This window comes from Lissotriton helveticus, chromosome 1_1 (assembly GCF_964261635.1).
Source record: "Lissotriton helveticus chromosome 1_1, aLisHel1.1, whole genome shotgun sequence".
NCBI lineage: Eukaryota > Metazoa > Chordata > Amphibia > Caudata > Salamandridae > Lissotriton > Lissotriton helveticus.
This window is the reverse complement of record NC_136057.1, coordinates 602,842,495-602,857,968: the sequence shown is the minus strand read 5'-3', so window position 1 is coordinate 602,857,968 and position 15,474 is coordinate 602,842,495. Positions and strand designations below refer to the sequence as shown.

The following is a 15,474-nucleotide window of genomic DNA, read 5'->3' as shown; positions in this document are numbered from 1 at the left end:
TGCTACTGCTCGAATAGCCAGGTCTTGAGATGTTTCCTGAAGGTGAGATGGTCCTGGGTCAGTCGTAGGTGTGCGTGGAGGGAGTTCCATGTCTTAGCGGCCAGGTAGGAGAATGACCTTCCTCCGGTGGTGGCTCTGCGGATCCGTGGGACGGTTGCGAGGGCGAGGCTGGCAGAGCGGAGCTGGCAGGTAGGAGAGTAGAATGAGAGGCGGTTGTTGAGGTATTCGGGGCCCATGTCGTGGAGTGCTTTGTGTGCGTGGGTGAGGAGCCTGAACGTGATCCTCTTGCTGACGGGGAGCCAGTGCAGGTTTTTCAGGTGGAGCGATATGTGGCTGTGGCGAGGGATGTTGAGGATGAGTCGTGCGGAGGCGTTATGTATGCGTTTAAGTCGTTTCTGAAGTTTGGCTGTGGTTCCTGCGTAAAGGACGTTCCCGTAGTCCAGTCGGCTGGTGACGAGGGCCTGCGTGACCGTCTTTCTGGATTCTGTGGGAAACCACCGGAAGATCTTTCAGAGCATGCGCAGGGTGTTGAAGCAGGAGGATGAGATGGCATTGACTTGTTTGGTCATTGTGAGCGAGGAGTCCAGGATGAATCCTAGGTTGCGCGCGTGGTCCGTGGGTAACGGTGCGGTGCCCAGAAGTCCCAACCTGGTCAATTCCTTCTTGATATACATAAGCCAGGGGATTTTGAGTATGCTCGGGGAAGTGAGTAATTCCCTGAGCTCTTGCCTATAGTTAATCAGCTCTGGCGTGGCCCAAAGCCGACACCAGAACCTTAGTGGTTTTAGAGCTAACTCCTCCTCGATTTGCAAAATCCCCATGTCGAGTCTTAGTGGGAAGAGCGGGGTACTGGGAGGAAGGGCTAGCAAGTGCCTCAGAAAGTTGTTCTCTACCCTAGTGAATTGGGAGTTGTTACAATGACCCCATAATTCACCGCCGTACATACTTGCACCCCTAGCTTGAGATTTGTAGACCTCCAATGGGGAGGCAAGGGGTTTAATCGTTGAGACATTAAATAATTTGAGGATCCCACCGGATAATTGGGCAAGTTTTAGTTGGGATTTAGTTTGCTGGGGACCCCACGACAGGCTCTCATTAATTGTAACCCCTAGGTAAACAAAGGTGGTTACCCTTTGCAATCTTGTGTTACCTATGGCGGGATTAGGTCTTGTGGTTCTAGGCGGGTTGAAGATCATGAATTTTGTTTTAAGTGAGTTGATCTCCAGTCCCCGAGCAACACAAAATTCTACAAAACCATCCAACGTCCGTTGAATGCCCATTAGGGATCTAGAAAGCAGGAGGGTATCATCTGGAAACATTATCGCCGGTACCCTTTTCCCTGCTAGCTTAGGTGCGTCATTATGCTGGACCCCATTAAGGTGCGCGATTACCCCATTGACGTAGAGGCAAAACAGGGTCGGTGCGAGCACACAGCCCTGCCTTACCCCCCGGTCAACGGGGAATCTAGATGTTAATTTGCCACTCTTCCCACATCTAACTTGCGCGAAGTTAGCCTTGTGTAGCCTTATCAGGACTGAAAGGAGGTGGATGGGAACACCCAGCTCGTGAAGAACACTCCAGAGTTTGCTCCTGGGTACAAGATCAAAGGCGGAGCGTAGGTCAACGAACACCATATAGAGGCTGCCACCTTCTATGCGTGCCGTTTTCCAGTGCAATAGCACTAGTCGAAAGATTTGATCCATGGTCGAGGTGTTCTTCCTAAACCCCGCCTGATAGGGGCTGAGTATTGCATGCTCCTCCATCCAGTACTGTAGCCGCTCCAAAATAAATCTCGCAAAGGTCTTTTGGGGAACATCAATGAGACTTATCGGTCTGTAATTGGATGGGAGCAGAGGTGAGCCCATTTTATAGATAGGGACTATCGCTGCTCCCAGCCAAGTACTGGGGAGAGCCATACCTCTTAGGACTGCATTAAATACAGTCCGGAGATAGGGACCCCAAACTTTCGGCTGGTGCTTGAAGAGGTCACCCGGGAGTTGATCCAGGCCAGGTGCTTTATTTGAGGCAATTTTGTTAATAGCGATGTACACCTCATCCACCGTTACCTCGCACTCCTCTAACAGAATATTATGCGGAAGAGATATTGGGAGATTAGGGTGTTCATCAGGGGGAGCATAGCTCAAGTAGAGGGCCCGGAAATGTCCCTCTAATACTACTGCTGCTAGGTTGGGTTCTACAGCAGTTTTCGGCTTACCTGTGCCGTTATTAATTATGGACCAAAATGTTTTATAGTCTTTGGTGTCCAGGGCAGCAGATAAACCGGTCCACTTTTCCTGCTCCCACTCTTCCCTCGCGCATTTGGTGAGCCTTTTATAATGAGCCCTCCCGTCTTTGACCGCTATTCTATTGTTATCTTTGAGGGCCATCACTAGCTCTGACTTGGCTTTCCTGCACGCCTTATTATACCAGCAGGAGGTCCCTTTACCCTTCTTAGACACCCTGGGATTCAGTACCTCAGCTAGGTTAGTTGCTAGGTCCCCATAGAGCACCTCAAGTTGTAATAGAGAGTCCACAGACAGTAGGGGTTCAGGTAGGGCTGCATCCTCTGTCAGGAAGGGAATTGCCAGTTTATACAGTTTCGCTATCTGTTCTGAGTTTTTCTCAAGACGAGATCATCTAATGCTGCGCCTATTGTTAGTCAGGGTGAAGTCATTGTTGTTAGTTTGACCATCTCCCATCACTGGAGTTCGGTTACTACCAACTTTCAGCAGGCCCATTTCTAAAATGAAGGCGTTATGGTCACTATCCACTCTAGACACCACAGTAAGATTAATTGCCCTCGGCCAGAGCCTAGTTTCCAATAAGATGTAATCGAGATGAGATGTATGCCCTAGTTTATTATATGTACATTTGGCTGGAATGTCCGAGGGAGTACGGCCATTGCATACACGTAGAGAGTGGGTGATGGTTAGTGCCATGACCTGGACTGCTAGTGGGGACCATGCCCTAACAGACAGGGCCTGGGTCGTAGGGATTGGCCAGTGATCATCCTCTGCCATTAGAGTTCCTTCATTGAGTCCCTCTAGGGGCCAAAATTGCAGTTTAGGTCTCCCCCTTCCACTATATTGAATTCATTCGGAATAGATGTGATGAAGGCGGAAAGGTCATTAATAGTGCTGGACTCTTTGCCTATGCTAACGGGATGTGAATAAATATTAATCAGTGCTAGCTTGTAGGCAGTTGGCCAGCCAAGAACCACGCATTGAATATCTTTAGAGTGAGTAGTGAGTGTTGTAGCTTTACAGCCCAGGTGGGATCCCACCCAAATAGTGAGGCCTCCCGAAGGACGACCTCGCCCTCCCCAAACTGCCGGGATATGAAAAGAGGCGAAGCCCACCCTAAAATGCTCCTCGTGCGCCCAAGTCTCCTGGAACATGCACACATTGTTTGCATCCACAAAGGATCCCCATGCTGGGCAGGCGAGTTTGTTGGCTAATCCTGCCAGATTCCAGGACAGTAATTTTATTACATGTTCATTTTGGCCCCTGGCTCTTCTCTTACATTGGTCTACATTGGCCTCCTCAAACGGGCCTGTTTCACCTATAGAGCTATGGGTAGGCTCCCTCTCCCCCGTAGGATCAAATACAGGCTCCTTATGCAACGGGCAGCTACTTGCAGCCACTATAGTCAATGCAACCACCTCTCGACTTGTACTTTTCCCATCCCCTATTGCTTCCTGCGTCTGTCTACCTGGATCAGACCCCTCTTCTGGGTCTTCCTCCGAATCCACCTGATTTATACCCCCAGTATTGCTAACCAATTTGCTCGGATTTAGTCAATCCACCGCATCTAAAGAACTAAATCTATTATGTAGGGAAACTGCCTCAGTTACCCGATATTCTCTGGGGCTTCTCTGGTTAATGCCAGTCCTAGCTAAGGGGCCTACCAGGTTCCATGATGAATCTCTACCAATACTGGTGCATGCTGGAGCCCGGGGATAGAAATACGAGAGCGGGAGGGACTGTATGGCTGTCTCACCTATGGGCTGTGACAACTGACATATATGAGACACTTTCCGTGTGTCCTTAAAATTTATTATGACACAATCTCCCGTATAATCCTTAATTCTATGGCCCACCCATGGAACCCTACGGACAAGCAAAATTGTGCTTGTTACATTTGGCGGTAATGGTCTGTGTTTGTTAAGCCAATCAGTTGCTTTGTTTTTTAATGAGGTGTGTGTCTCTTCAATGTATTTCATCAACGGTGGGACCCCTACTAAAACTACAACAAAGCGGCTACATTCTGGACGGAGATCAATTCGCATGCTAGGTATTTTGGTGTTACAATGGGGATTTGGGGGAGCGTTCTGAGTATTTCTGATGTTACCCTTACTCTGGGGGTACCTATCTGCCTCATTCATGGGTGGCCCAGGTTTGGCCGGGTGTGAACCCTCAGACCCCTGGCCCCGCCGCTCTTGCATTGCCATGATGGGCCCGGGTGTAGTCGATCGCACACTGTCAGCCACCTGGGTCTTTTGGTGGATTGCCATTGGCAATGTCCTTCCTCTGCTTGTAAGGTTTAAGTCAATGGGGGTTGGGTGAGAATACTTGGTACTGGGGTTGCTAAAGTTTGTTACGACACCAGTGATCTGGTCTAAGGCGTTAGTAATCGTTTGTAAATTTGCCTCAATAGCTGACATTCTATTCATTAGGGGTATTAGACAATCTGCAACAATGGACCCCACTTTCTCCCAAAAAACACTATTCAAGGTAACCACAGGAACCACAGGAATATCAGGGGCAGTTGGAGTCAATACAGGTATCACAGTCTCTGGCTCTACATTATGTTCCACGGTTTTCCGGCCATCTTCATGCGGCCTTGGTGACCTAGTTACAGTGGAGCATTTTTCATTATGTAGGCCCCAAGCCCTCTTCTTGTTTTTGAGACATTGTTTGTCCTTTACAGTCTCCTTTCTGCCCTTATGGGGTACATTTTTAGACCTGGTTATTGCACGGGCTGGCTGGACCGGTGATTTGTTTTCTGCCACCGAATCCCCCAGTGTCAACAATCTAGCATTGCCCAGCAACAGAGGGTCATTGATGTTGAGATTAAAGGGTTGGGGGTATGGGGAGTCCCGTAGATGTCCATCCTCCATTGGGGACTTTCCTAGTCCCGGTCCCAATGACAGGCGTCGTTCCGTTACCGCAATCTCTTGAGCGATTACGTTAGATGCTCTTGTGATGAAGTAGTCCAAAGTTCCCATGGGACCACCCCCATAGGCCCTTTCTTTTCCTTTGTGACACCACTTGCCATGACTAAATATGCGACCCTCTGGGACAGTTAGCTAAATCCAGAAGTATAAAGGCCAGTCAATTAGTCTTACCGTTAAGTTGCTCGGCGGGCAAAGTTCCAGCGGCTATCTTAGAGGGTAGGCCCTGCATCGGCCTACTCCGGCCTCGAACGGGCTCAAACCGGCCAGCCCTTGGCCCGGGCTTAGCCCAGCGCACGCCCACGCGCGTCCCGCGGGGCGGGAACTACGACTCGATAATGAACTTCCGGTGGCAAGGGGAGGGGCGGTCGATCTCTGGTAGTCCCCGCAGCCCTCTGGATCTTGTGGTCTCAACTCCGGCTCCTTCGGCAATAACGCAGCATCTCCCGCGAAGCGGGAGGCGCAAGAGGTCTTTCAAAGATCCCCGGTGGCAAGGGGAGGGGCGGTCGATCTCTGGTCGATCTCTGGTAGCCCCCGCAGCCCTCTGGAGCTTGTAGTCCCAACTCTGGCTCCTTCGGCAATAACGCAGCGTTTCCCTCTATCTCTAATACAAACGATATTTATCCCTTATCTGTGGTACTCTAGCTGATCCCCGAATCCAAGGTGTAGTCTTGCAATGTGAGTGCCCCTGTAGTTCAGCCATCCTTTCACTTTATTGTACTTGTATGACATGCTGCGTCACTGAAGAGGCCTAGAAATTGAAGGGGCATTAATTAACTAAATTAGAGGGAAGTGAGAAGATGTCGATGGTGATGGGTGTAAAATGGAGGATGTGGGGCTAATACTTGCATCCTACTTGAGGCCATAAGGATGGAGAAGGTGTGGTGGCTGTGCGAGTCAGTGGTACCACTGGAAGATACCATGAAGGAGAGTCCTCAGAATTTTTTGTTCCTGTAGACCTCTCCTAGGTCCTTAAAAATAAGTATGGGCCCCCAGGATTCAGGGCTGTTCCTGTGAATTGGTGACTGGTGGATGAATATGAAGGTTATGCCTTGGTAGGTGACAGCTGTACATTTGGTAATTACTGCTATTTTTGTTAACTCTGTTATTGTCACTACATGTGATGTTGTTGCAGGTCAGAGGTCATGGAATATCACTTCCTATATCACAAAAGTAAAGTTCAATGCGACATCATTTCCTGTGATAGCCTGTGATATCACCAGGAGTCACCTCCGCTACCCCTGGCATTTTGGTGAATTGACGTCCATGGCAACACTATTAAAACTCGGATCTTCATGTGTAACCTTTCCATAGTCCTTTGTTCGGAGTGTACACCTTGCTGGTGACCTCGCCTTTCATTTCCTCGGCAACAGGAAGCCCAGTAGATGTAAACGCGCTTTAGAAGTAGCGTACTTGGTTATTGCTGAATATAGGTACCTTGTGCAAAAGCAGACCAATGTGACGAGCAGCTCGGGATTAGCAGAAGAATTTGGCCAGAAGTCCGGGAGTGGATATTACCACATTGAACAAGAAAGGCGTGTTGTTTTTGTCAGAAATGAATGTAGATTACTCGTGATCAAGACTGGATTCCGATGGGCTTGAGAGCGTGACCGTCACCATGCGCAGCACGTGAGCATTGACAGTGAAAAAAATACACTTGAGTAATCTTGCAAGAGCAACCAGTGCCTTTGCAGCGTTTAATGCGTTTAATGCACGGAGCAGATAGAAAATGCAAACATAATTTAATTTGCCTCGCAGGTAGGTGACACCCAGTGCCTTACCACCATAGTACATAGATGCTATTATCTAACTCATTGCAGGAAGGACCACTCCGCGCGCAGCTCGAAAGCTAATTCATGGCAAGCTGAGGTAGGACGTGGCATATTACTGAAAGCGCAGCTTGAAATGTGCGCTGCCCTTACTCTGTACGCAAATTGAGTAGCATTTCGCTGTCGCGCTGTGTTTTGAACAGCAACCAGACACGTGCTGCGGGCTGCACCCTGTGTGCGTCATGATAATGCGAGCGCTTTTCGTGCCCCGTGATTCCGTGTCAGTGTCCAGAGCTACATGGACTGGCTTCAGGAGCCTTGTGTGACTGAAAGGACTTTTTAAGCTGGTGGCATAACTCGGCGAGTTGCGTGCCTATGCAGATATGTTTTCTGTAGTCTCACATTTTTGGCACAGCATACTTGGCCTTAAGAAGTCATTAAAATAAATACCACTGAGGTGGGATAGTGTAGCACTCATTAAAGCACCAAGAGACAGTTTAGTTATGATGCATGTTGATAACATGGTGATAATGTTTAACTGAATTTCGCGGCAATTGGAAAATGTTACGGAAAGACTATGGGAGCATACTGTGAGTGCCAACATTTTACAATCTCAAATGAAGACGTTAATTCTTTATGAACCTTCACAAAGAGTGAGCGTCCCGTTTGTTGCATGGTAGCTGAACCAAAGGGGGGGGGGTTCATACTGGATACTTCGTGTTTGATCAATGCGGGCATGCACATTATATCATTTGAAAATGAATAGATACATAGTGGTGTTTTCTTCAAATTGGCACCTTGCACCCGTTCACAGACACCTGGGATTTGCAGATGATGTTTTGCAAGATGCTCGACCGGAGACCAACTGGACTACGAATAAAGGAAGCCTACATAACATGCGTCAGTACAGCTGATGATTTTTAAACACATTTTCAGTGGTGCAACAAATAGTACAAGTTTGAGGTGCTCGTGTTTAAGACCCCCCTCGAAAAAGAACTGCCGGAGACGGAGGAATTCTTTGTTCCAGTGTCTGTGTTTTCTGTCTGTCTCGACTTCAGGCCGGCAGGGGGCGCGTGTGCGCTGCTCGCATTACTTTTGCAGCCATTTATTTTCTCTGCAAAGCAGAAGCAGCAGTCTGAGGGCGGAGGGGCGAGAGACTGGTTCTCACTTCTAACTGCAGAAGTCTGGATGTGCACGGTAGCCGGGAGCTCGCCAAAGACGACCAGCCTCGGACCTGCGCCACCCGCCGCTGGCCAAACATGGACGAAGGCCTCCACCACCTGCAGCAGCGGCAGCTGCTGGAGCCCAGGGATTTCATTGGGTAAGGGCGCAGCGCCTTCTGCCTGGAAGGGGATTCGAAGACGGGGAGCGCGCAAATCCCAAATCGGTTTTAATTATGCGTGCTTTGTACTTCTTTACAGAGTTGACTACCCCTCGTTGTACATGTGCAAGCCCAAGCGAGGGATGAAGCGTGATGAAAGCAAGGTAATTTATATTTTGTAAGCATGCCCCGTTCAGAATTTGGCTGCTGACCTGTGTTTGGACATGGCCAGGCACGGTACGGTCTACCTTTCCCGTCGCCAACAGCTGTAATTTTACCTCCTGGCAGTAAATAGGTAGTTTTGCATTAGACAACTTGCCAGCAGACAAGGTCGCTCCGCATTCCTGTAAGTGCGTGCGAGCCCCTCTGCTCCCAAATCAGCCGTCGCCACCTCCTTTAGGTAATACGTATGTCTCATTTGATTCGTTTTAGGACACGTACAAACTGCCCCACAGACTCATTGAAAAGAAAAGGCGCGATAGGATCAATGAATGTATTGCTCAGCTGAAAGATCTCTTACCTGAGCATTTGAAATTGACGGTAAGCTATTTTTTTGTTTTCAATTTTGGGGTTTATTTTTTCACCAGGGTATCTGCAAGGTTTGGGGGCAATGTGGTACTTCTAAATTATGTTCCTAATACATGTATTATAAGCTTCAGCCTGATGATGTTTGTAAATGTCTTGTCGAATGGATGTGCTCTAACATTTCCAAAACCAGTATCTTAAACAAAAGCATTAGACAGAGTGCATTGGAAAAAAGTGCATCTCGCAGAGCGCAGGCAATAACTGTTTCTAGAAAAATAGCGCTCCAAGGCGTGTGAGGTAACTTGCGGCTTCCTTCCTTTCCCATCACAGACACTGGGGCATTTGGAGAAGGCTGTCGTGTTGGAGTTAACTTTGAAGCACTTGAAGGCATTGACGGCTTTAACAGAGCAACAGCACCAAAAAATAATTGCTTTACAGAACGGTAAGTCATTGGAGGATGCCAGGAGGCTGGCGTGGCGCGTGACGCGGGCGCGCGCGCCTGTTGAGGATTCCCACAGTGCAATTATTATATGCAAATGTTAATGACCATCGCATAGGACTTAACACGCACACATTTAGCATATTTTTAATCGCATGCAATTTTAGCAGATAAGAGTACAGAGACACGGAGCGGTAGCATGGTTTTCAGTGAACTGCGCAGTTCGTTTAAGTGCGTGTGTGTGTTCGGGGTGGGGGGGAGAGAGAAACTGGATTACAACCCCGGAGTCAGGGGTCGGATGTAACAACTAGACTACATTTCTTCAACGTATTCCACCTACCCATTCATTTCGCTGCTTTACATTAAAGCAGTATTTCCTGTTGCCCCTGCAACCAGGGGTGCACCGCACCACTTCTCACAAAACACGGGTGCCAGGACGGGCTTCCACCTTATTGGGTAGAATCTGGTTGGTTGGTGATCTGGGAACATGGCTGAAGAGCTCGGATACAGAATCACTTCAGACTTGGTTGATTGAATGAACACAAGGGCACGAATTGAGCAAAGGGAGCCTTCTGGCCTGGATACCGCTACCTAGAAACTTTAAGTACAGCGGAATAAAAACAACAAGGCCAAAGGTGTCGAGAGGTACTGCGAACACGATGCAAGTATCTGAAATTAGAGGCAGCCTCTTCTATGGTGAGGCCCATGCATGCAAACCAATTGTATGTGAAAGGCCTGATGTACTCCTATCCCTCCAGTACCTCACCTAACCCCTTAGTATCATAGCCCCTTCTCACTGCCTCTTTGTCACTGGTGCAGGCCCTGTGACCGTGATTAATTGGGGCCAGGAGGAGATCCAGCAGGGAAAGGGAGGGAATATTCACTGTTTTAGCTCCCAGGGAAGTGTGGTGACTAGTCACTAACACCAGTGTAGTTTGCTTCAGACATGCACATGGATGTCTTAGCCGTGTTGAGGGGGAGGGGAATGTCTAGACACCCACTGAGGTCTATTGTTTGGGATTATATTGGGAAAAATGCAGGCTGTGTGCTTCTTAGGGCTCTTGTCTCTATTACCTTTGTCTGTTACAATTTGTAACACATTATGTAAAGCATAATGAGCATATTACCATCCTCAAGTAATCGGACACACGTAAAATGCATTTATATAGTTTTGCTCACAGCATACAGGTCAAATCTTGCATGTGACTGTATGGACCAGAAGACACAAAAGCGAATCCCTTGCAATGTAACAACTATCAGCAATGTATTGTTATGTTGCTGCAATCCTTTCCCGGGATTCTGGTAACTTTTGTAAACTCTGTTTCCTCCCTGCACTCCCTTCCCAATCTAATTCACTGCTCACTGCGCTTTCCTAAAACTGAGGTAAGAGGTGCCCTGTCTTGTTTTCAATTATTCAAACACTGCCGTTTCTTTTGTCCAACTAATAACAACTAACTTCCTCGCACTTCATGGGATTCACCAGGGCCCATAAAGTGATTTTTTACCAGGATTCCAGAACTTGTTACTGCCATTATAAGGTCATACTGTATGGTAACACTTTATGTAGTAGCCGCAGTATCATTTCACAACAATTTCACAGATTGTGCCAGAGGAAGTACAGATCACTGAATTTTAAATGGCTGATTACGGCATCTTATATTTGGGATAAAGTCACCACCTGTGCACCATAAGGCTCCTTCAAGTCACTTGAGGAGTTCCAGAATCATATGAAGGCAGGAACCGGAACATCAAGGTTTACACAGAATTGGATATTTCATTTTTTATAAAACACAGGCTGGTGGTTGGAAGTTTTGGGAATAATAGGCATACTTACCCTCAATGCTTGTTTTACCCGCTGTTGTCCTGGCGCCATATTTCCATCTGCTCCCAATTATCTTATGATAAATCACTCTTTAGTGAGTCTGGTTGGTTTTAAAATGTCTTTTCTAGCAGTGTATTGTCCTCTTCATTCCCAAAGACCTCTCATATGATTTTGTACTTTTTTGTCACCCAGGCTCCTTGCAGTTTTTTCATTGTTTATATATTTATAGGTTTTTGCTGGGAAACTTCAAACATTCTCCCCATCATCCTAAGAATTCTTTGGTTTTTTTCTGTGTGGCACAGTCTTGCTTCTTGTAGTACTAGTAAGACACTCATAGAGAAAGAAGTGCTGCCTTCACTCACCTTCCCTCCGAGAAGTGAAGAGTGCTGCTTGCGGCACACAAAGTGCCTTGAAGCCCACACTCTGTCCCCTCTTTGAAGCTCTGAAGGGCCTTATTTGCAGCTGTGTTGTATGGTGGCATAGTACGGGGGGACTTGGCATCCCTAGCCTCAAGGCTGTAACAGGCAATAGTGTCGCAGGTACAGAAGCACCCAGGCACAGGGGTGTGGGTGACCACCACATCTTAAAATGCACCGATACTAGGGCAGTCTTACACCATATTTGGTAAGAATCTGGTTGGCAACCTGGGAAACGTGAATGAAAAACTCAGATATAGTTTCACACTTTGTTGAGCACTCTCTAGTAGTATTACAGGGTAAATTTTTCTTGCTAGCATTAAGGCCAGAGACATCCTTGTTATGTAAATGACTATTCATCTTTCCTAAGTTACAGTCCATTAGTTGCATAATTGTCTTAGTACAGGTGTGTTTTGACCTCAGAGAATGACTTTTGTAAGAAATAACAGGCACGTTTTATAGAAAGATAGCAGTTTCCCAGGTGAAGCTTGTCATTGCTCACTTTGGAAGAGTTTTGAAGGTTTCAATGCAATAACATATGTATCCACCTGTTATGGAGCTGCAATTGCCCACCCCCATTTCCAAAGGAGTGGAGCTAATCTAGAGAATCAAATCGAGTCTACCTGTTTCAGTGGGTAGTAAAGTTCTCACTCATTCCCTGCACATGTACTGAGATTTTGAGAGCAGTTGAGGCCCACCAGGCCCTTCCACACTATTCCTTGTTGCATACTTTCAGCATCTACTCTTCACTCCTTTCTCTCGTTCACTGTTTCCAACCGCCCTTACATCTGTGGTGTTGCACCGGAGAGAGGAGTGGGTAGAACAGAGGCCCTGTAGACCTTAGTTGCCGCCTAAATCTACGCATCTAAGTAAGTGAAAGATTTCAGGAACTACACTCAATTATTCACATTTACCACCAAAATGCAGATTGCTGATTTACTACTGCATGTTTTATCTTCAATCGATTGTACCAGTCAGTGATGTCTCAGTGTTTGTTGAAATGTTGCTGGCTCTGCCTGCAGCAGGAATTCTGTTACATAGAGGCATTTCCTTCTACACTCAGCTCCAACGCCTCCACGTCACCAGGAGTAAACCTTTTTTCTATTTTTTTATTGCCTTTCATGTATTCCTTTTTTGTAAACATTAATGTTAGTACTCACTTATGGACACTCTTAATTTAAGCCTTGAAAAAGTAAGGATTGAGGATATGCAAATTTGCTAACACCCATCTCATGTTATGGTTTGTACCATGGTAAAAATTGAGAATTCCACTGTGTTAGTTAGTTGCTTTCCTATAATGCAATGGGCACTCGAATTTTCAAAAACATTCAGTTTTGTACTGGGGTAAAAAAGGAGCAATTTGTCATTGGGCTACTTTTTTTCTGCTTCACATAAGGAAATGAGGCTAACTTTACTCCACTTTTCAAATGTGAGTTATTGAGTCCAGTTCGAGGCACACTTTTCTCAAATTCCCTACTTCACAACCAGTAAGTATGGTAACCACAAGCAAGTATCAAGTAAACAGCATTTTGTAAAGTGTAGAAGCCAGGATCACCGTACTTGGTCTAAAAGCCTATGCCAGAACCACTAAATCCCACATGACCACTCAACACAGCACACATTTAGATATTATATATCTGCTGTCTTTTTTTGCTTGATGTACCCTTGAAGACTCTCAAAACTAATTAAAGTTCTGTCCACTGCCTTTGTCGCAGGTGAACGAGGCATTACTTCGCCAGTGCAGTCTGACCTGGACGCCTTTCACTCCGGATTTCAGACGTGTGCCAAAGAGGTCTTGCAATACCTGTCCCGGTTTGAGAACTGGAGCTCCAGAGAACAGAGGTGTGCTCAGCTGATCAACCATTTGCACTTGTCTTCTTCTCAATTGCTGTCCACACACCACCTTCTGGCTCAACAGGTCTCTGTCAGCAAAGGGGTAACTTCTGCACAAGACAGGAATGGCCCCAAACTGGAGAACCAGACAAACTGCGTGCCAGTGATACAGAGAACGAACAATTTGGAACAAAGCGAGAATGACACCGATACTGATAGTGGCTATGGTGGAGAGGGGGAAAAAAGTGAGGGGAAGTCCGATGCAGATGGTAGCACGAGCAAGGGGCCGGTGGGCAAAAATATTTCCATCAAACAAGAGCCTGCGGATGACCCCCCACCTAAACGGTTGAAAACAGATTGCGCCGGTGGCGCACTGATAGAGGCAGATCCGGCCATGAGGCCTGACGCAGCCCTGCTCAGCTCCTTGATGGGCTTTGGGGGGTCACCATTTGGACAACAAACCCCCTTTTGCCTGCCCTTCTACTTCATCTCCCCGTCAGCAGCTGCGGCCTACATGCCCCTCCTGGACAAGATCAATTTGGACAAGTACCTGTATCCCTCCGCGGCCACCCTTCCATTGCTGTACCCCGGGCTCCAAGCCCAGGCTGCCGCTGCCGCCGCGGCTGCTGCCGCCGTGGCCTCTTTCCCCTGCTTGTCATCGGTGCTGACACCAGAGAAGGGCTGTTCCTCGGCAGCCCTCCTGAACCAGGAAGTGACGGCAGCCAGCGCTCAAGCTTTCCTGGCGGGGACAGCCTCAATCTCTGAGGCCGGGCTGGTGGAGGACATGGACACCCCTGTGCAGGAGGGCCTGCAGCCTGCAAAGGAGAGCACCTGAAGCCCCCTGGATGCGAGCCCCCTGCTCCCATTTAAATACCACGAACGCGAATAGTATCTTGTACACAGATACAACTGATTTTACACTTTTCGAAGGGGCTGTGTTCCCTTTCATTTGTATGCATTTTGAAAGCCTGTTTTTCCTGCTGTATAAAGTAGTCCCCGTCCTGTCCCTAGAGGCCATGTTTGTAGGGTTCCTCAGTTTGTTCTAGCAAGTGAAAGAGGCAAGTCACCCAGGCTGGAAGCCCCATTCACCCCCTGCCGGCTGCCTCCTCTAGGCTAGGAATAATGTCCGCTCCTGTACCTTAATGCGCTTTTTCCTGCACTGCCCCCTTGAATGTGCCTGGATACCAGGAGCTCTTCGCCACCCCAGAATGCTTCTCTTGCTTTAAGTCATTCAAAAACACAAATATATTTTTAAGATGGGTTTAAGTTCATATATCTAAGGACCGAGGGTAAGATTTACAGGTAATGAATGTTGCACCTTAATTCTGAATGCTTTTTATTGTCTTTAAATTCCACATTGTGAAAACGCACTTATTTGGCTAGCACCAACCCTTCAATGACAGCTAAGACATGGCATGGGGGGCGGGGGTGCAGATATTGAAATATATTTGTTAGCACTTTATTGACACAGTGACCCGGGCTGAACTAATGTACTAATATTGTTTTTTTATGTTTGCATTGTGTTGAATAGGAACAGTTAAGGCAAAGGAAATAACTCATTTCAGTTCCCTTGGGCCCCCTAACTCACATATCAGTATATCTCTGCCATGCCAAACGGATGAATGACTTAGTTTATTTTTTGTTTACACTATTTTAAACTCCCAAAATGAATTATTTGATGTCTGACTAGCAACCAGTTTTAAAACGTGAGAAAACAAAAGCAACTACCGCGTTGTTGTCCTTGTGTTCCTTTGCTGGGAGGTCCCAGGCAGCCCCCCCAGGCCCAGGGCTCTGACACAGTGGTTTCCCATGCTGGAGGCTGCCAGACACCAGACAATCACAGCGAGAGCTTTTTAATAAGACTTAAAAGAAGACCTCGCCTGGATATTTTTAGTTTGTTGCCAAGGTAGCACTGTGAGAAGCCGCACTTGAATGTTATGTAAGAGGTGAGACACAACAGCCTGGGTCTGCCACTCGGTCATGTACGTCTGCTGCTGTTTGCTGCTGTTTTGCCTCAAACGCTGTGTTTCAACAACGTTAAACACACCATACGAGCCTTCACAGGGGCTGCGTGTACATAGTTGTTAATACACCCATCGAATGATGTCTGACAAGCTATTTTTGTAGGGGGGAGGGAATGTGTCTTCTGATGGAGGTTTTCACTTCACAATGTCTC

At 47.4% G+C, this 15,474-nt stretch overlaps 1 protein-coding gene across 1 annotated transcript; it reads left to right on the top strand.

The window, feature by feature from the left end:
- The first annotated feature begins 8,042 nt into the window (after nucleotides 1-8,042).
- BHLHE41 (basic helix-loop-helix family member e41) lies at nucleotides 8,043-14,762 on the top strand. The gene is made up of 5 exons (XM_078674114.1): nucleotides 8,043-8,263; nucleotides 8,364-8,427; nucleotides 8,696-8,803; nucleotides 9,119-9,230; nucleotides 13,181-14,762. Exons 1-5 carry the CDS (start codon nucleotides 8,202-8,204, stop codon nucleotides 14,131-14,133), a joined length of 1,299 nt encoding a protein of 432 aa, XP_078530240.1. The 5' UTR covers nucleotides 8,043-8,201; the 3' UTR covers nucleotides 14,134-14,762.
- The last annotated feature ends 712 nt before the right edge of the window (nucleotides 14,763-15,474 follow it).